Genomic DNA, 22,836 nt, shown 5'->3' on the forward strand with positions numbered 1-22,836 from the left:
ATTCCTTTAAATAGTTAGCTAAACACTGTTGAAAAGCTGTACAGTATTCCTTTGAATAGTTAGCCATACACTGTTGCCTTTATGCTATCATTACTGCGTGTCGCACTCGTGTGTATAACTTCTGGTAGAGTTGGTGAAACTCCCACGTACTATACACGTACTATACACGTACTAAACACGTACTAAACACGTACTAAACACGTACTATACACGTACTATACACGTACTATACACGTACTATACACGTACTAAACACGTACTATACACGTACTTTACACGTACTATACACGTACTATACACATACTATACACGTACTATACACGTACTATACACGTACTATACACGTACTAAACACGTAAACACGTACTATACACGTACTTTACACGTACTATACACGTACTATACACGTACTATACACGTACTATACACGTACTATACACGTACTAAACACGTACTAAACACGTACTATACACGTACTATACACGTACTATACACGTACTAAACACGTACTAAACACGTACTATACACGTACTATACACGTACTATACACGTACTATACACGTACTATACACGTACTAAACACGCACTATACACGTACTATACACGTACTATGCACGTACTAAACACGTACTATGCACGTACTAAACACGTACTAAGCACGTACTATACACGTACTATACACGTACTATACACGTACTATACACGTACTATACACTTTACTATACACGTACTATACACGTACTATACATGTACTAAATTATGTGAAAGGAAGAAAAACAGTGAATGACTCTTTGCTGTTTGTGTTGAACACCTGATTCCCTTGGTCCTGGCAGTTTGAGTCAGTCAGTCTGTTCTCTGTAGGAAGAGAGCGAGGTGTGTTTACCTTTGAAGGCCAGGTAACGATGATGTCAGACTGACCCAGCTGGTCCTACTGGTTTTTCAGTTTCTGTTCCTGTTCTCCCCCCCTCAGTCCCTCCTCTCCCCCTCTCCTCCTCCCTCAGTCCCTCAGCCCCTCCCCCTCTCCTCCTCCCTCAGTCCCTCCCACCTCTCCTCCCCACTCAGCCCACCTCCCCCTCAGCCCTTCACCCCTCTCCTCCCCCCTCAGCACTTCACCCCTCTCCTCCGCCCTCAGCCCCTCCCCCCTCAGTCCTTTACCACTCTCCTCCCCCTCAGCCCCTCACCCCTCTCCTCCTCCCTCATCCCCTCTCCAAACTACCATGTCCTTGGTGTCCACATCACCAACAAACTATCATGGTCCTTGGTGTCCACATCACCAACGAACTATCATGGTCCTTGGTGTCCACATCACCAACAAACTACCATGGTCATTGGTGTCCACATCACCAACAAACTATCATGGTCCTTGGTGTCCACATCACCAACAAACTATCATGGTCCTTGGTGTCCACATCACCAACAAACTATCATGGTCCTTGGTGTCCACATCACCAACAAACTATCATGGTCCTTGGTGTCCACATCACCAACAAACTATCATGGTCCTTGGTGTCCACATCACCAACAAACTATCATGGTCCTTGGTGTCCACATCACCAACAAACTATCATGGTCCTTGGTGTCCACATCACCAACAAACTATCATGGTTCTTGGTGTCCACATCACCAACAAACTATCATGGTCCTTGGTGTCCACATCACCAACAAACTATCATGGTCCTTGGTGTCCACATCACCAACAAACTATCATGGTCCTTGGTGTCCACATCACCAACAAACTATCATGGTCCAAACATACCAAGACATTTGTGAAGAGGGCACGACAATGTCTATTCCCCCTCAGGAGACTGAAAAGATTTGGCATGGGTCCTCAGATCCTCAAAAAGTTCTGCTGCTGCACCATCGAGAGCATCCTGACTGGCTGCATCACCGCCTGGTATGGCAGCTCATCAGCCTCTGACCGCAAGACGCTACAGAGGGCAGTGCGTACAGCCCAGTAGATAGCTGGGGCCAAGCTTCCTGCCACCCAGGACCTCTACACCAGGCGGTGTCAGAGGACAGCCCTAAAAATTATCAACGACTCCAGCCATCCTAGTCATAGACTGTTCTCTCTGCTACCACACGGCAAGCGGTACCGGAGCACCAAGTCTAGGTCCAAGAGGCTTCTAAAACAACTTCTACCCCCAAGCCATAAGACTGCTGAACATCTAATCAAAAGGCTACCCAGACTATTTGCATTTCGCTGTAAGGTTGTAAACCTGTTGTATTCGGTGCATGTGACAAATGAAATTTGATTTAATTTGATTTAATTTAATTTGATTTGGTTCCACCCACTCCTCAATCAATTTTATAATCAATATAATATCCTGTCTAAAGCTCTACCCGCGATGACACATACGCTAAGCCTCACATCCTTCCAAAGTTTAAGTTGTAAGATGCTAGTGGGTTTTCAGATCAAAGTTTCCTAGAAGTGTTGAAAGTTAAATATAAACTGGGTGGTTTGAAACTTGAATTGTGATTAGCTGACGGCCGTGGTACAACCACACCTCCTCGGGCCTTTATTGGTTAAATAAATAGCTATTTTACTGTATCTTCAGAAAGGTTCAATGCTCGACTTTCGGTCAATGAACGTGATGCTTAAATGTGGTCCGTTTATTGTGTCCTACAAGAACCCACTGTGTTGTCAAAAGAACATCTCACTGTTGAAAAGCTGTACAGTATTCCTTTAAATAGTTAGCTAAACACTGTTGAAAAGCTGTACAGTATTCCTTTGAATAGTTAGCCATACACTGTTGCCTTTATGCTATCATTACTGCGTGTCGCACTCGTGTGTATAACTTCTGGTAGAGTTGGTGAAACTCCCACGTACTATACACGTACTATACACGTACTAAACACGTACTAAACACGTACTAAACACGTACTATACACGTACTATACACGTACTATACACGTACTAAACACGTACTAAACACGTACTATACACGTACTTTACACGTACTATACACGTACTATACACGTACTATACACGTACTATACACGTACTATACACGTACTATACACGTACTAAACACGTACTATACACTATACACGTACTTTACACGTACTATACACGTACTATACACGTACTATACACGTACTAAACACGTACTATACACGTACTAAACACGTACTAAACACGTACTATACACGTACTATACACGTACTATACACGTACTAAACACGTACTAAACACGTACTATACACGTACTATACACGTACTATACACGTACTATACACGTACTATACACGTACTAAACACGCACTATACACGTACTATACACGTACTATGCACGTACTAAACACGTACTATGCACGTACTAAACACGTACTAAGCACGTACTATACACGTACTATACACGTACTATACACGTACTATACACGTACTATACACTTTACTATACACGTACTATACACGTACTATACATGTACTAAATTATGTGAAAGGAAGAAAAACAGTGAATGACTCTTTGCTGTTTGTGTTGAACACCTGATTCCCTTGGTCCTGGCAGTTTGAGTCAGTCAGTCTGTTCTCTGTAGGAAGAGAGCGAGGTGTGTTTACCTTTGAAGGCCAGGTAACGATGATGTCAGACTGACCCAGCTGGTCCTACTGGTTTTTCAGTTTCTGTTCCTGTTCTCCCCCCCCCCCCCCCCCCTCAGTCCCTCCTCTCCCCCTCTCCTCCTCCCTCAGTCCCTCAGCCCCTCCCCCCTCTCCTCCTCCCTCAGTCCCTCCCACCTCTCCTCCCCACTCAGCCCTTCACCCCTCTCCTCCCCCCTCAGCCCTTCACCCCTCTCCTCCCCCCTCAGCACTTCACCCCTCTCCTCCGCCCTCAGCCCCTCCCCCCCCTCAGTCCTTTACCACTCTCCTCCCCCTCAGCCCCTCACCCCTCTCCTCCTCCCTCATCCCCTCTCCTCCCCCCTCAGCCCCTCTCCTCCCCCTCAGCCCCTCCCTCTCCTCCTCCCTCACCCCTCTCCTCCTCCCTCAGCCCCTCACCCCTCTCCTCAGCCCCTCACCCCTCTCCTCAGCCCCTCACCCCTCTCCAACCCCCTCAGCCCCTCCCCCTCTCCTCCTCCCTCACCCCCCCCCTCCTCCTCCCTCAGCCCCTCACCCCTCTCCTCAGCCCCTCACCCCTCTCCAACCCCCTCAGCCCCTCCCCCTCTCTCAGCCCCTCACCCCTCTCCTCCCTCCTCAGCCCCACTACTAAGGCCATGGTTAAAAGTAATGCACTATAAAGAGATTATGCCATTTGCCATTTGTGATTCAAGCTATGGCTGGCCGTTAGATCTAGTGATCAGATCAGATGACGTACAGGGGTTTGCATCCTGAATGCCACACTATTCCCTAATGCACTACTTTTGACCAAAGCCCCAGTGGACCCTGGTAAAGTATTGCACTATATAGGGAATATGGAGCCATTTGCGATATCACACAGGGTGTTACCTTTCCTTGAATAACTTCACATTGAAACGAGGAGGAAGAAGAGTGGTTATAGCTCAGTCTGTGAAGCCCCCTAGTATTCGTTTCCCTCTATCTAAAAACTCTGTTCCTTTAGGAAAGAATTGTCAGCTGATACAGAGACTACACCTTCTGAATTTGTCAGATTACAGTTCGATACCAACAATTGTCACAATATCCCTCATATGGTCAAATGTCAATCTTTAGTCAATGTCTGTCTATCTTAAATGTCAATCTTTAGAGATACAGCTCTGTAGCAGACAGATACTCTGTAGCAGACAAATCCTCTGTAGGAGACAGATCAATAGTAGCAGCATCAGTAGCAGCAGTAGTAATAGCAACATCAGTAGAAGCAATATCAGTAGTAACAGCATCAGTAGCAGCATCAGTAGCAGCAGTAGTAATAGCAACATCAGTAGAAGCAATATCAGTAGTAACAGCATCAGTAGTAGCAGCATCAATAGTAGCAGCAGCATCAGTAGTAGCAGCATCAGTAGTAGCAGCATCAGTAGCAGCAGCATCAGTAGTAGCAGCATCAGTAGTAGTAGCAGTAGCATCAGTAGCAGCATCAGTAGCAGCATCAATAGTAGCAGCATCAGTAGTAGCAGCATCAATAGTAGCAGCAGCATCAGTAGCAGCAGCATCAGTAGTAGCAGCATCAGTAGCAGTAGCATCAGTAGCAGCATCAGTAGCTGCAGCATCACATCGACAAGACAGCAGTAGACAAGGTGAAAAGTTTAGTTCCTCTGTGTACACATCACGGACAAACTGAAATGGACCACCCACACAGACAGTGTGGTGAAGGAGGCGCAACAGCGCCTCTTCAACCTCAGGAGGCTAAAGAAATTTGGTTTGTCACCTAAAACCCTCACAAATTTATACAGAAGCACAACTGAAAGCATCCTTTCGGGCTGTATCCCCGCCTGGTACGGCAACTGCATTGCTCGCAACTGCAAGGCTCTCCAGAGGGTGGTGTAGTCTGCCCAACGCATTACCAGGGGCAAACCCTACAGCCCCGATTCCAGGACACCTACAGCACCCGATGTCACATACTGTATTCTATACTATTCTATGGTATCTCATATGCATATGTATATACTATATTCTATACTATTCTACAGTATCTCATATGCACATGTATATACTGTTTTCTATACTATTCTACAGTATCTCATATGCATATGTATATACAGTTTTCTATACTATTCTATGGTATCGTAGTCGCTTAATAATGTTTGCACATCTTGCATTACTCATCTCATATATCCTATTTTCTATACTGTTCTACTGTATCTTAGTCCGATCCACTCTGACATTGCTCGTCCGTATGTATGTAGTCTTCATTCATTTCTACTTAGATTTGTGTGTATTGGGTTATGTGTTGTGTAATTTATTAGATATTACTTGTTAGATATTACTGCACGGTTCGGAGCTCGAAGCACAAGCATTTCGCTACACTCGCATCTGCTAATTACGTGTATGTGACCAATAACATTTGATTTGATTTGTATTCCTTCATTTTGCAAATAAATAAAAAAATTGATATCTACAACTTTGCATTGTTGGAAAAGGGCCCATAAATAAGCATTTCGCTGTTAGTCCAGCTGTTGTTTACCAAGCATGTGACAAATAACATTTGATTTGATTTGGGGTACTTTACACATTAAGAATTTAAATTATAGAGAACAACAACTGTACCCTTGGCTCGTATACACACACTCTTCATCCGAAGGGAACACAACACAGGAGTAATTAACTGTGTGTGTGTGTGTGTGTGTGTGTGTGTGTGTGTGTATGTGTGTGTGTGTGTGTGTGTGTGTGTGTGTGTGTGTGTGTGTGTGTGTGTGTGTGTGTGTGTGTGAGTGTGTTATATATATACACGTATTGAGAATCGTGGTGTCCTCATGCCGTGTATCTGCACTGCTATGAAGCATCACTATGTCGTACGTATCTGCATTGAATCACTATGTCGGAGAGGTGTATCTGCATTGCTGAAGCATCACTATGTCGTGAGCCGTGTATCTGCACTGCTATGAAGCATCACTATGTCGTATGTATCTGCACTGCTATGAAGCATCACTATGTCGTACCGAGAGCCGTGTATCTGCACTGCTATGAAGCATCACTATGTCGTACCGAGAGCCGTGTATCTGCACTGCTATGAAGCATCACTATGTCGTACCGAGAGCCGTGTATCTGCACTGCTATGAAGCATCACTATGAAGCATCTGCACTGCTATGAAGCATCACTATGTCGCACGAGAGCCGTGTATCTGCACTGCTATGAAGCATCACTATGTCGTGAAGCATCTGCACTGCTGTGAAGCATCACTATGTCGTACCCGTGTATCTGCACTGCTGTGAAGCATCACTATGTCGTATGTATCTGCACTGCTATGAAGCATCACTATGTCGTACCGAGAGCCGTGTATCTGCACTGCTATGAAGCATCATGTCGCATGTATCTGCACTGCTATGAAGCATCGCTATGTCGTGTGTATCTGCACTGCTATGAAGCATCACTATGTCGTACCGAGAGCCGTGTATCTGCACTGCTATGAAGCATCACTATGTCGCATCGCCGTGTATCTGCACTGCTATGAAGCATCACTATGTCGTACCGAGTGCCGTGTATCTGCACTGCTGTGAAGCATCACTATGTCGTACCGAGAGCCGTGTATCTGCACTGCTATGAAGCATCACTATGTCGTGTGTGCCGTGTATCTGCACTGCTATGAAGCATCACTATGTCGTACCGAGTGCCGTGTATCTGCACTGCTATGAAGCATCACTATGTCGTGAGTGCCATGAAGCATCACTATGTCGTACCGAGTGCCGTGTATCTGCACTGCTATGAAGCATCACTATGTCGTACCGTGCCATGAAGCATCACTATGTCGTACCGAGTGCCGTGTATCTGCACTGCTATGAAGCATCACTATGTCGTACCGAGTGCCGTGTATCTGCACTGCTATGAAGCATCACTATGTCGTACCGAGAGCCGTGTATCTGCACTGCTATGAAGCATCACTATGTCGCCGAGTGCCGTGTATCTGCACTGCTATGAAGCATCACTATGTCGTACCGAGTGCCGTGTATCTGCACTGCTATGAAGCATCACTATGTCGTACCGAGTGCCATGAAGCATCACTATGTCGTATCTGCTGCACTGCTATGAAGCATCACTATGTCGCAAGCATCATCACTATGTCGTACCGAGTGCCGTGTATCTGCACTGCTATGAAGCATCACTATGTCGTACCGAGTGCCATGAAGCATCACTATGTCGTATCTGCACTGCTATGAAGCATCACTATGTCGTACCGAGAGCCGTGTTTCTGCACTGCTGTGAAGCATCACTATGTCGTATCTGCACTGCTGTGAAGCATCACTATGTCGTACCGAGTGCCGTGTATCTGCACTGCTATGAAGCATCACTATGTCGTACCGAGCCGTGTATCTGCACTGCTATGAAGCATCACTATGTCGTGAGAGCCGTGTATCTGCACTGCTATGAAGCATCACTATGTCGTACCGAGAGCCGTGTATCTGCACTGCTATGAAGCATCACTATGTCGTACCGAGAGCCGTGTATCTGCACTGCTATGAAGCATCACTATGTCGTACTGTATCTGCACTGCTGTGAAGCATCACTATGTCGTACCGAGAGCCGTGTATCTGCACTGCTATGAAGCATCACTATGTCGTATCTGCACTGCTGTGAAGCATCACTATGTCGTACCGAGGTACAACACATCGCTGTGGTTAGGATGAACACTTCCTGAGTCGTGGGAATGTCGGATAATTGTTTTGATTGTTTCTTTTCACTGTCGTGGTTTTCCTGTGGTGAAGTAGAAGAGGACCAAAATGCAGCGTGGTTCGTTAGATACATCTTTAATACGTACAATACAAAAATAACAAACCGAAACAGCCCTGACTGGTGCAACAAACACAGAGACAGGAACAATCACCCACAAACACACAGTGAAACCCAGGCTACCTAAATATGGTTCCCAATCAGAGACAATGACTAACACCTGCCTCTGATTGAGAACCATATCAGGCCAGACATAGAAATAGACAAACAAGACATCCAACATAGAATGCCCACTCAGATCACACCCTGACCAACCAAAACATAGAAACATACAAATAAACTATGGTCAGGGTGTGACATTCACTCTGATCTGATGTATTCATTCCATTGTTTTGTTGCTTGAGAACCAGTGGTTGTGTATAAAGGCGTAGCAAATATTATTAGACAATTATTAGACTCAGTTATCTTGATAAAATGACTATGATGACGGTGAGAGTTTCTGAGCATTTTGAGATACTTTACTTGTATTGTTTACTGTTAGTTTCATCTTCTAGTAAGAATAAGTGATTTAATCATGGCTTGTTTTTTGTTGTGTTTCTACTTCCTTAACTTGTAACAATCTGCTTTGTTACTTTAGCACAGAATAATCCACGTACTGTACTCCTTCATTTCACAATCCACAGAGTCATTGTCTCTGTGAAATCATCTGGTTTCAACAGCTTTCAAATCAACTTGTTTGTGTCATCAAATCAAGTAGGGCCAGATTCTCTGTCCTTCGTTTATCTGATGTCACAAAGCACCTGAACCAGAAGAGTAGCATCGTTAACATACTCTGTAGGGTGTATCACCTAGACATTTGGCTCCTGCCCTCTCATTTAGTTCAGCTGGTGAGATAGAGGCAGAGAGAGCTGTGACACGCCAGTCCTCGGTAGGTTCTCTAATCGACAGCCAGCCAACATGGACCGGTCCTACATGGGCAGTGCCACTGCTTACAGTGTCTACGGGAAGCCGCCTCAGTCCTACTTTGACCCGGCCTACGACGAAAAAGCAGCAAAGTCGTACATGGACTCAGTGTATGAGGAGAAGAAGAGAGTAGAGAAGAAGGCCCGCTCCGAGGCCGTCTGCTGCGAGGTCGTGGCGCTGGTCTTCGGATTCGTCGGCCTGATCGGTGTCTCCGCGGTGACCGGCTTGCCCATGTGGAAGGTGACAGCATTTATCCAGGAGAACATCATCGTCATGGAGACGCGCTGGGAGGGCCTGTGGATGAACTGCTATAGACAAGCCAACATCAGGATGCAGTGTAAAGTGTACGACTCTCTGCTGTTCCTCCCCGCGGACCTGCAGGCCGCCAGAGGCCTCATGTGCTCCTCCGTAGCTGTGTCCGCCATCGCTCTGATCCTCTCTGCCGTGGGGATGAAGTGTACCAAGGTGGTGGACCACCGGCCTCGTACCAAACACATCGTCCTGGTGACCGGGGGATGCCTGTTCCTCGTGGGTTGTGTCACCACCATCATCCCAATCTCCTGGACGGCCAACGTGATCATCCGTGACTTCTACAACCCTCTGCTGATCGACGCCCAGCGCAGGGAACTGGGAGAGGCGCTCTACATTGGATGGGTGACCTCGGCTCTGCTGTTTGTGGCTGGGGTCATACTGCTGTGTCGCCACGCACCCCGGGTAGGAGACGATGAGATGGAGAGGATGGGCAACGGGCCTGGGTACATCTACCAGCCTGGAGTGAACTACCAGCCTGGAGTGAACTACCAGCCTGGATCAGCATACGCGTACCAGCCATATTCCTACCAACCCAACTACTCAGCTCCACCCGGATCTGTGGTCTACGCTCCTAACCAGTACATGTGAGAGAAACCCAGCCCAGAACAACATGGACAGCTTGAACAGCTTGGAACCAAGCATTAAAAGTATAATTAATATAACAGAACTCATATCGTTACATAGAATATAATTAATTTGAGTTATTTGTATTCATGCGTTGTTGAAATGTCAGAGTGGGGAGGAAGAGACACTGAACTGGCCAGAGGTCTCTTGCTGGAAATGGCCCAATCGTTGATTAATTTTGTTCAGAGAGAGAGAAAATACAAATAAGCAGACCTATGTGTAATTCCCTGTATGTGTTGTGTCTATGTGTTCAACTGTAGGTGGGAGTTATGTGTTTAATTGTGTAAATATACTTGTCAGGTATGTGTATAGTGCAAATATTGAGCAAATATTGTCATACCAATGGTTGTGGAATAATGTGATTAAGCAAATAGGGCTTCACAAGTTTTCACTAATATTGACCCAACAATTGACCAAACCCCTGTTTGTGTTTACCTGCTATTTTCATATGAAAAGGTTTGTTGTTTTCATTATGTTTTCTGTTTTTTACAGCAATGGCCTAAAATGACGGCAATTTGGTTCACAATAAAAACATATAACTTTTTCCTTTTGTTTTAAATCTAAACCTTTTGAAGATTTTAAAATGAACATTATGTGTTTATTACAGGTTATTATCTTCGATTATCCTAACTAAAAGCTAGTCATTACTCTTATGTAGTCAGAGAATGGTTTATTCTCACTCAACCAGTTCCTGTCCTCTCAGGTGGAATGCCGTGCTCAGAATACTGGGTTTATAATGCTGGGTTTATAATGCCGTGCTCAGAATACTGGGTTTATAATGCTGGGTTTATAATGCTGGGTTTAGAATACTGGGTTTATAATGCTGGGTTTATAATGCCGTGCTCAGAATACTGGGTTTATAATGCTGGGTTTATAATGCTGGGTTTATAATGCCGTGCTCAGAATACTGTTTAGAATGCTGGGTTTATAATGCTGGGTTTATAATACTGGGTTTATAATGCTGGGTTTAGAATGCCGTGCTCAGAATACTGGGTTTATAATGCCGGGTTTATAATGCTGTGTTCAGAATACTGGGTTTATAATGCTGGGTTAATTAACGCTGGGTTTATAATGCTGGGTTTATAATGCTGGGTTTATAATGCTGGGTTTATAATGCTGGGTTTAGAATGCTGTGCTAATGCTGGGTTTATAATGCTGGGTTTATAATGCTGTGTTCAGAATACTGGATTTATAATGCTGGGTTAATTAACGCTGGGTTTATAATGCTGGGTTTATAATGCTGGGTTTATAATGCTGGGTTTATAATGCTGGGTTTATAATGCTGGGTTTAGAATGCTGGGTTTAGAATGCTGGGTTTAGAATGCTGGGTTTGGAATGCTGGGTTTAGAATGCTGTGTTTAGAATGCTGGGTTTAGAATGCTGGGTTTAGAATTCTGGATTTAGAATGCTGGGTTTAGAATGCTCCATTGTATCTTTCGTTGCCAATGGAAATGTACCTGAACGCAACAGGTTAAACCAGAATGGTCCTGACTGACTCACACAAACACATTCAAACCATGATGCAAATCTATCTAACCAGAGAGTATCGTGTCAGGGAAGAAAGTATAGGAATGGCCACTGAGCTCACAACTCCTGAGGCAACAGGGTACAGACACAGAGACAGATAGAGACACAGATGCAGAGACAGACAGATGGATTCATACCCAAAACCATAGTACAGCAGTAGTAGCAGAGGAAGCTGGGGTCCAATAGATGTTCAATTCAGGAAGTGAATTGAAACTTAATGTATGGGGTACTAAAGTGTTTTGTTTTGGGTCATATACCCAGCAGATTCCTGGGAGACTCTCCTAAAGCTCAACCAGTCAATAAGATCAGTCACTTGTAAAACAGGATCCAGTCAGGAGAGTAAACTGAGCCCTGTGAATAAACAGTACACACACACACACACACACACACACACACACACACACACACACACACACACACACACACACACACACACACACACACACACACACACACACACACACACACACACACACACACACACACAGACACTGTTCTTTGCACTGACTCTCTGGCAATGGCTCTATGCACACTGACTGGACTCTACCCACACACTGACTGGACTCTACCCACACACTGGCTGGACTCTACCCACACAGACTGGACTCTACCCACACACTGACTGACTGGACTCTACCCACACACTGACTGACTGTACTCTACCCACACACTGACTGACTGTACTCTACCCACGCACTGGCTGGACTCTACCCACACAGACTGGACTCTACCCACACACTGACTGACTGGACTCTACCCACACACTGACTGACTGGACTCTACCCACACACTGACTGGACTCTACCCACGCACTGACTGGACTCTACCCACAGACTGACTGGACTCTACCCACGCAGACTGGACTCTACCCACACAGACTGGACTCTACCCACACACTCACTGACTGGACTCTACCCACACACTGACTGGACTCTACCCACACACTGGCTGGACTCTACCCACACAGACTGGACTCTACCCACACACTGACTGGACTCTACCCACACACTGACTGACTGGACTCTACCCACACACTGACTGGACTCTACCCACGCACTGGCTGGACTCTACCCACACAGACTGGACTCTACCCACACACTGACTGACTGGACTCTACCCACACACTGACTGACTGGACTCTACCCACACACTGACTGGACTCTACCCACACACTCACTGACTGGACTCTACCCACACACTGACTGGACTCTACCCACACACTGACTGGACTCTACCCACACTGACTGGACTCTACCCACACACTGACTGACTGGACTCTACCCACACACTGACTGACTGGACTCTACCCACACACTGACTGACTGGACTCTACCCACACACTGACTGACTGGACTCTACCCACACACTGACTGACTGGACTCTACCCACACTGACTGGACTCTACCCACACACTGACTGACTGGACTCTACCCACACACTGACTGGACTCTACCCACACACTGACTGGACTCTACCCACACTGACTGGACTCTACCCACACACTGACTGGACTCTACCCACACACTGACTGGACTCTACCCACACACTGACTGACTGGACTCTACCCACACACTGACTGACTGGACTCTACCCACACACTGACTGACTGTACTCTACCCACACACTGACTGGACTCTACCCACACACTGACTGGACTCTACCCACACAGACTGGACTCTACCCACACACCGACTGGACTCTACCCACACACCGACTGGACTCTACTCACACATACAACACACACACACACACACACACACACACACACACACACACACACACACACACACACACACACACACACACACACACACACACACACACACACACACACACACCTTCCCCACCTCCTACAGCTCCCAGACCTACTGTTACAATAGAACAACACTTCCTATCCCCAGGGATTCTGTCTCCTAGCAACAGACCCAGTCCCCTCCCATTCACCTGTCCTGACCAGGGAAAGAGAGGGAGGGAGGAGGCTTTACAGGGGCACACCTACCACCTGTACACCTATCACCTACCAGCTCCTCTCGTCTTCCAACAGGATGCAAAACTTCTCCGGAGAGGAAGGAGGGAAGCAGCTCCTCACTGTTGTCAGATCTTACTGCCACTCCCTTCACGCCTGTTGACTAGGTGGGTTAGTTAGACACTAGTGCGACTCTCCTCAGCCTGTTGACTATTAGGTGTAGGTGAGTTAGGCAGGACAGAGTGAGACCATGGCCAACTCAGCTCTGGAGATCATTGGCTTGTTGCTGTCTCTCATCGGTCTGATCGGGACCGCAGCCAGCACGGGGATGCCCATGTGGCGCGTGACGGCCTTCATCGGCGAGAACATCATCGTCTTCGAGACGCGCTACGAGGGTCTGTGGATGAATTGCTTTAGACAAGCCAACATCAGGATGCAGTGTAAAGTGTACGACTCCCTCCTGGCTCTGCCTCCAGACCTGCAGGCGGCCAGGGGTCTGATGTGCTGTGCCTTGGCCCTGGGAGGGGTAGGGCTGCTCATCTCTATCCTGGGCTTACAGTGCACCGCCTGCATCCGGGACAACGACCGGGCCAAACGCACGGTGCTCATCATCGCTGGCAGCATGATCCTCGCGGCCTGCGTCTGCGTCATCATCCCAGTCTCCTGGACGGGTCACACGATCATCCGTGACTTCTACAACCCGCTGCTGATTGACGCCCAGCGCAGGGAGCTGGGAGAGGCTCTCTACATCGGATGGGTCTCCTCTGCCTTCCTCTTCGCCGGCGGCTGCATGTTCTGCTGCTGTAACGTCAAAGAGGATAAAAGGCAAGACAAGTACATGTACTCCAGGAACAGCCCTAGTCAATACATGTCTTACGCCCCTCAACCACAGTACCAGCCCCAATACCAGCCCCAGTACCAGCCCCAGGCTCTACAGAGGCAGCCGTCCAGTAGCAGCTACCCCGGGTCCAACCACTACCCCTCCAGGTACCCCTCGGAACGCAGTGCTGTGGCTTACCTCTGAGTTTTGTGACTAAAGGGGAAGGAAAGAGTTTTGTGACTAAAGGGGAAGGAAAGAGTTTTGTGACTAAAGGGGAAGGAAAGAGTTTTGTGACTAAAGGGGAAGGAAAGAGTTTTGTGACTAAAGGGGAAGGAAAGAGTTTTGTGACTAAAGGGGAAGGAAAGAGTTTTGTGACTAAAGGGGAAGGAAAGAGTTTTGTGACTAAAGGGGAAGGAAAGAGTTTTGTGACTAAAGGGGAAGGAAAGAGACTTAGTGTTTTATACCGACATGGAGGAACTGATGTATTCCCACGAGTACGTTTTGAAAAGAAGCCTTTCGGTTGTGTTAAAAGATGAATATCAGCATAAAGTAAGAGACTAAAATGATTGTAATACACTGTGAAACTCACAAAGAGAGGATTAATTGTAAAATTATCATAACATGTTGAGGAAAAAAAAACGTGTCTATCGGATTTGTTTGTAAGAAAGCTGTTTAAAGATACTAAACACACTTATAATAGGTTAACTGGTTAACTGGTTAACTGGTTAACTGGGTAACTGGTTAACTGGGTAACTGGTTAACTGGTTAACTGTGAACTCAGAAAGAGAAGACTTTGAGGGAACCTTAAATCCTATTTTTATTTTTTTATTATCCTTTGTAATCATATTTGTATTTACTTTGTATTTGTGGGATGTATAAGGACACTTTTTTTTTGTGAAAAGACTATTTGTGAAAAGATTATTTGTGTAAATATATTTACAAATTGTGTTGATGTGGTTGTGTGCTTTGTGCAGTAGATGTAGGTTTCTTACACATAATCCCCCTGTAGTTACACTAGGTGTTACATAAAATGTAGCTTTTATCATGTAAAAAAGCAAATTGTCATTAATGTGTCCCAAAGGGAACTCTATTCCATATTTAGTGCACTACTTTTGACCAGGACCAATAGGGAATAGGGTTCTGACCAAAAGTAGTACACTATATAGGTTTGCCATTAGGGATGCAGCCCATTATCATTCATTTTATTATTTCATTCCTAACGTATCTGATTAGACAAAATCATCTCCTATGTAGCTGACTGTGTGCTGTAAAGGGACATTTCTGATAATGTGTTTTGGAGAACAGCAGCACAGGGCTGGCTTTGATCCACTGGTGCCCCCCCCTTGACAACGGTCCCCCTTGACAACGGTCCCCCTTGGCAAAGGTCCCCCTTGGCAACATCAACAAACTACAAGACGGTCCTGATTGTGTTAAAACGCCTGTGTTGTTACTGCCATTTTGTAATGTTTGGGAGTAGACAAACAAGGACAGTATCGTTTTGTAATATTATCCCCTGGGGCATCCTATTCTCTACGCATAGTACACTACTTTTGTCTAGGGTCCTGGTCAAAAGTAGTGCACTATGTAGGAAATAGGGTGCAATTTATAGGGAATAGGGTGCCATTTGGGACATATCCTCTCTGTGTTGACAGCTTGATGGTAAGGACTAATGGAAGTAAATACAAGGCTGGTTGTTGAAGGTGTGGACCCAGAAGCAGTAGGGTAGAACAGAGGACTTCTGTCAAAGCAAACAGAGCATAACGGACTAAGAACTGGGGCTGGGTTCAATCTTGTAGCGTGATTTGAAATTTAAATTCACGGTAAAAGCTGCATATGTTATGTGATTTAATGATTTAATTAAAAAAAAAACGTTATTCGTTTCAGTTAAGTTGAGATGAATCTTTCAGTCTCTTGAATACGAACAAACCTTTTCTGAATGACTGACATTTCATTATCTGTATATAAAAGGGAAACCCTTCAGAAGCTATGTAAAGAATTTGATTGACACATTACTGATTAAATGAAACATTGATAACCTCCTGTTTTATTATTACGATGGAGAGACTGGTGGTACATAAGAAAAGACGCATTTTGTGAAAAGCTTTCTGTTTCGTTGTGAAGTGAAGCGACTGAGAGGTGGGGAAATAGCAACGTAGCCTAATTAGCTTGGGATAATTCATAGAGGTAAAAAGAGGTTTATTTTACATCTGTGCCATCCAGTGGCTTCTGTGACAGCACGGGCAGCACCATTGAGGGCTTTCTCCATTTTAAAGTAGTCAATTTCTTCTTCTTGTTCTACTTTGAGTGTTGTGTTGTCTGAACAGCTATAAAGCGAAGGTTGGTGATATACTGCCACCTGCTGGTACGGAATGTTCGCTCAAGAGTACAGTTGATTGGCTGATCCCTCCAGATGAGCTGAATGGAATTAAGAATGCTGTGATCCCATTGGAAGACCCGCCCAGGTGACCACTTTCAAAATGTCTAACGTCCTCAGTGGCGATGCTAAAACAGACTATGGGGCACTACAGCGATCTATCCAAGGCTATAGGTGGTTAACTGTGGAAAAACAGGACATACAGATATTCACAGTGTTTAATAGTCACATGTACAAGGTTGCAGGTGTGATTTCAGGGTACAGGGACAATCTTAGGCTCTGAGCTCCAACATGCAGGACTAAGTGAAATAAAGCAATGAAATGTGGTAATGAAAAATAGAACTATATACATCATAATGGTAGCAGTGATGACTAGAACTATATACATCATAATGGTAGCAGTGATATGTAGAACTATATACATCATAATGGTAGCAGTGATAAATAGAACTATATACATCATAATGGTAGCAGTGATGAATATAACTATATACATCATAATGGTAGCAGTGATGAATAGAACTAGAAGTATATACATCATAATGGTAGCAGTGATGAATAGAACTATATACATCATAATGGTAGCAGTGATATGTAGAACTATATACATCATAATGGTAGCAGTGATAAATAGAACTATATACATCATAATGGTAGCAGTGATGAATAGAACTATATACATCATAATGGTAGCAGTGATGAATAGAACTATATACATCATAATGGTAGCAGTGATAAATAGAACTAGAAGTATATACATCATAATGGTAGCAGTGATGAATAGAACTAGAAGTATATACATCATAATGGTAGCAGTGATGAATAGAACTATATACATCATAATGGTACTAGTGATGAATAGAACTATATACATCATAATGGTAGCAGTGATAAGTAGAACTATATACACCATAATGGTAGCAGTGATGAATAGAACTATATACACCATAATGGTAGCAGTGATGAATAGAACTATATACATCATAATGGTAGCAGTGATAAGTAGAACTATATACATCATAATGGTAGCAGGGATGAATAGAACTATATACACCATAATGGTAGCAGTGATGAATAGAACTATATACATCATAATGGTAGCAGTGATGAATAGAACTATATACATCATAATGGTAGCAGTGATGAATAGAACTATATACATCATAATGGTAGCAGTGATAAGTAGAACTAGAAGTATATACATCTTAATGGTACTAGTGATGAATAGAACTATATACATCATAATGGTAGCAGTGATAAATAGAACTATATACATCATAATGGTAGCAGTGATAAGTAGAACTATATACATCATAATGGTAGCAGTGATAAATAGAACTATATACATCATAATGGTAGCAGTGATAAATAGAACTATATACATCATAATGGTAGCAGTGATAAGTAGAACTATATACACCATAATGGTACTAGTGATGAATAGAACTATATACATCATAATGGTAGCAGTGATAAGTAGAACTATATACATCATAATGGTAGCAGGGATAAATAGAACTATATACATCATAATGGTAGCAGTGATGAATAGAACTATATACATCATAATGTAGCAGTGATATGTAGAACTATATACATCATAATGGTAGCAGTGATAAATAGAACTATATACATCATAATGGTAGCAGTGATGAATAGAACTATATACATCATAATGGTAGCAGTGATGAATAGAACTATATACATCATAATGGTAGCAGTGATATGTAGAACTATATACATCATAATGGTAGCAGTGATAAATAGAACTATATACATCATAATGGTAGCAGTGATGAATAGAACTATATACATCATAATGGTAGCAGTGATGAATAGAACTATATACATCATAATGTAGCAGTGATATGTAGAACTATATACATCATAATGGTAGCAGTGATGAATAGAAGTATATACATCATAATGTAGCAGTGATAAATAGAACTAGAAGTATATACATCATAATGGTAGCAGTGATGAATAGAAATATATACATCGTAATGGTAGCAGTGATGAATAGAACTATATACATCATAATGGTAGCAGTGATAAATAGAACTATATACATCATAATGTAGCAGTGATAAATAGAACTAGAAGTATATACATCATAATGGTAGCAGTGATGAATAGAACTATATACATCATAATGGTAGCAGTGATGAATAGAACTATATACATCATAATGGTAGCAGTGATGAATAGAACTATATACACCATAATGGTACTAGTGATGAATAGAACTATATACATCATAATGGTAGCAGTGATATGTAGAACTATATACATCATAATGGTAGCAGTGATAAATAGAACTATATACATCATAATGGTAGCAGTGATGAATAGAACTATATACATCATAATGGTAGCAGTGATGAATAGAACTATATACATCATAATGTAGCAGTGATAAATAGAACTAGAAGTATATACATCATAATGGTAGCAGTGATGAATAGAACTATATACATCATAATGGTAGCAGTGATGAATAGAACTATATACATCATAATGGTAGCAGTGATGAATAGAACTATATACATCATAATGGTAGCAGTGATGAATAGAACTATATACATCATAATGGTAGCAGTGATAAATAGAACTAGAAGTATATACATCTTAATGGTACTAGTGATGAATAGAACTATATACATCATAATGGTAGCAGTGATATGTAGAACTATATACATCATAATGGTAGCAGTGATAAATAGAACTATATACATCATAATGGTAGCAGTGATGAATAGAACTATATACATCATAATGGTAGCAGTGATGAATAGAACTATATACATCATAATGATAGCAGTGAGGAATAGGACTATATACATCATAATGGTAGCAGTGATGAATAGAACTATATACATCATAATGGTAGCAGTGATAAATAGAACTATATACATCATAATGGTAGCAGTGATATGTAGAACTATATACATCATAATGGTAGCAGTGATAAATAGAACTATATACATCATAATGGTAGCAGTGATATGTAGAACTATATACATCATAATGGTAGCAGTGATAAATAGAACTATATACATCATAATGGTAGCAGTGATATGTAGAACTATATACATCATAATGGTAGCAGTGATGAATAGAACTATATACATACTAATGGTAGCAGTGATGAATAGAACTATATAGATCATAATGGTAGCAGTGATATGTAGAACTATATACATCATAATGGTAGCAGTGATATGTAGAACTATATACATCATAATGGTAGCAGTGATGAATAGAACTATATACATACTAATGGTAGCAGTGATGAATAGAACTATATACATACTAATGGTAGCAGTGATGAATAGAACTATATACATCATAATGGTAGCAGTGATGAATAGAACTATATACATCATAATGGTAGCAGTGATGAATAGAACTATATACATCATAATGGTAGCAGTGATGAATAGGACTATATACATCATAATGGTAGCAGTGATGAATAGAACTAGAACTATATACATCATAATGGTAGCAGTGATGAATAGAACTAGAACTATATACATCATAATGGTAGCAGTGATGAATAGAACTATATACATCATAATGGTAGCAGTGATGAATAGAACTATATACATCATAATGGTAGCAGTGATGAATAGAAAAATATACATCATAATGTAGCAGTGATAAATAGAACTAGAAGTATATACATCATAATGGTAGCAGTGATGAATAGAACTATATACATCATAATGGTAGCAGTGATGAATAGAACTATATACATAATAATGGTAGCAGTGATGAATAGAACTATATACATCATAATGGTAGCAGTGATGAATAGAACTATATACATCATAATGGTAGCAGTGATGAATAGAACTATATACATCATAATGGTAGCAGTGATATGTAGAACTATATACATCATAATGGTAGCAGTGATAAATAGAAGTATATACATCATAATGGTAGCAGTGATGAATAGAACTATATACATCATAATGGTAGCAGTGATGAATAGAACTATATACATCATAATGGTAGCAGTGATGAATAGGACTATATACATCATAATGGTAGCAGTGATGAATAGAACTATATACATCATAATGGTAGCAGTGATAAATAGAACTATATACATCATAATGGTAGCAGTGATGAATAGAACTATATACATCATAATGGTAGCAGTGATAAATAGAACTAGAAGTATATACATCTTAATGGTACTAGTGATGAATAGAACTATATACATCATAATGGTAGCAGTGATGAATAGAACCATATACACCATAATGGTACTAGTGATGAATAGAACTATATACATCATAATGGTAGCAGTGATATGTAGAACTATATACATCATAATGGTAGCAGTGATAAATAGAACTATATACATCATAATGGTAGCAGTGATGAATAGAACTATATACATCATAATGGTAGCAGTGATATGTAGAACTATATACATCATAATGGTAGCAGTGATAAATAGAACTATATACATCATAATGGTAGCAGTGATGAATAGAACTATATACATCATAATGGTAGCAGTGATGAATAGAACTATATACATCATAATGGTAGCAGTGATGAATAGGACTATATACATCATAATGGTAGCAGTGATGAATAGAACTATATACATCATAATGGTAGCAGTGATAAATAGAACTATATACATCATAATGGTAGCAGTGATATGTAGAACTATATACATCATAATGGTAGCAGTGATAAATAGAACTATATACATCATAATGGTAGCAGTGATATGTAGAACTATATACATCATAATGGTAGCAGTGATAAATAGAACTATATACATCATAATGGTAGCAGTGATATGTAGAACTATATACATCATAATGGTAGCAGTGATGAATAGAACTATATACATACTAATGGTAGCAGTGATGAATAGAACTATATACATCATAATGGTAGCAGTGATATGTAGAACTATATACATACTAATGGTAGCAGTGATGAATAGAACTATATACATACTAATGGTAGCAGTGATGAATAGAACTATATACATCATAATGGTAGCAGTGATGAATAGAACTATATACATCATAATGGTAGCAGTGATGAATAGAACTATATACATCATAATGGTAGCAGTGATGAATAGGACTATATACATCATAATGGTAGCAGTGATGAATAGAACTAGAACTATATACATCATAATGGTAGCAGTGATGAATAGAACTAGAACTATATACATCATAATGGTAGCAGTGATGAATAGAACTATATACATCATAATGGTAGCAGTGATGAATAGAACTATATACATCATAATGGTAGCAGTGATGAATAGAACTATATACATCATAATGGTAGCAGTGATGAATAGGACTATATACATCATAATGGTAGCAGTGATGAATAGAACTATATACACCATAATGGTACTAGTGATGAATAGAACTATATACATCATAATGGTAGCAGTGATGAATAGAACTATATACATCATAATGGTAGCAGTGATGAATAGAACTATATACATCATAATGTAGCAGTGATAAATAGAACTAGAAGTATATACATCATAATGGTAGCAGTGATGAATAGAACTATATACATCATAATGTAGCAGTGATAAATAGAACTAGAAGTATATACATCATAATGGTAGCAGTGATAAATAGAACTAGAACTATATACATCATAATGGTAGCAGTGATGAATAGAACTGCTGAACCTTGCAACCTTTCAGTTACAAGTCCAACGCTCCAACCGCTAGACTACCTGCCTCTAACCACTAGGCTACCTGCCTCGAACTACTAGGCTACCTGCCTCTAATCACTAAGATACCTGCCTCTAACCACTAGACTACCTGCCTCTAACCACTAGACTACCTGCCTCTAACCACTAGACTACCTGCCTCTAAACGCTAGACTACCTGCCTCTAACCACTAGACTACCTGCCTCTAACCACTAGGCTACCTGCCTCTAACCACTAAGATACCTGCCTCTAACC

At 42.1% G+C, this 22,836-nt stretch overlaps 2 protein-coding genes across 2 annotated transcripts; both read left to right on the forward strand.

Moving 5' to 3' along the window:
- The first annotated feature begins 9,075 nt into the window (after positions 1–9,075).
- cldn8.2 (claudin 8.2) lies at positions 9,076–10,713 on the forward strand. The gene has a single exon (XM_064985401.1). The coding sequence runs from the start codon at positions 9,228–9,230 to the stop codon at positions 10,131–10,133; it is 906 nt and encodes a 301-aa protein (XP_064841473.1). The 5' UTR covers positions 9,076–9,227; the 3' UTR covers positions 10,134–10,713.
- A 2,998-nt stretch (positions 10,714–13,711) lies between these two features.
- On the forward strand, positions 13,712–15,430 carry cldn8.1 (claudin 8.1). The gene has a single exon (XM_064985402.1). The coding sequence runs from the start codon at positions 13,913–13,915 to the stop codon at positions 14,684–14,686; it is 774 nt and encodes a 257-aa protein (XP_064841474.1). The 5' UTR covers positions 13,712–13,912; the 3' UTR covers positions 14,687–15,430.
- Positions 15,431–22,836: the final 7,406 nt, after the last annotated feature.

The sequence above is a fragment of the Oncorhynchus masou genome, chromosome 13 (assembly GCF_036934945.1).
Source record: "Oncorhynchus masou masou isolate Uvic2021 chromosome 13, UVic_Omas_1.1, whole genome shotgun sequence".
Taxonomy (NCBI): Eukaryota; Metazoa; Chordata; class Actinopteri; order Salmoniformes; family Salmonidae; genus Oncorhynchus; species Oncorhynchus masou.

Coding starts and splice junctions, on each gene's coding strand:
- cldn8.2 (XM_064985401.1), top strand. CDS start 9,228: ATGGACCGGTCCTACATGGGCAGTGCCACTGCTTACAGTGTCTACGGG.
- cldn8.1 (XM_064985402.1), top strand. CDS start 13,913: ATGGCCAACTCAGCTCTGGAGATCATTGGCTTGTTGCTGTCTCTCATC.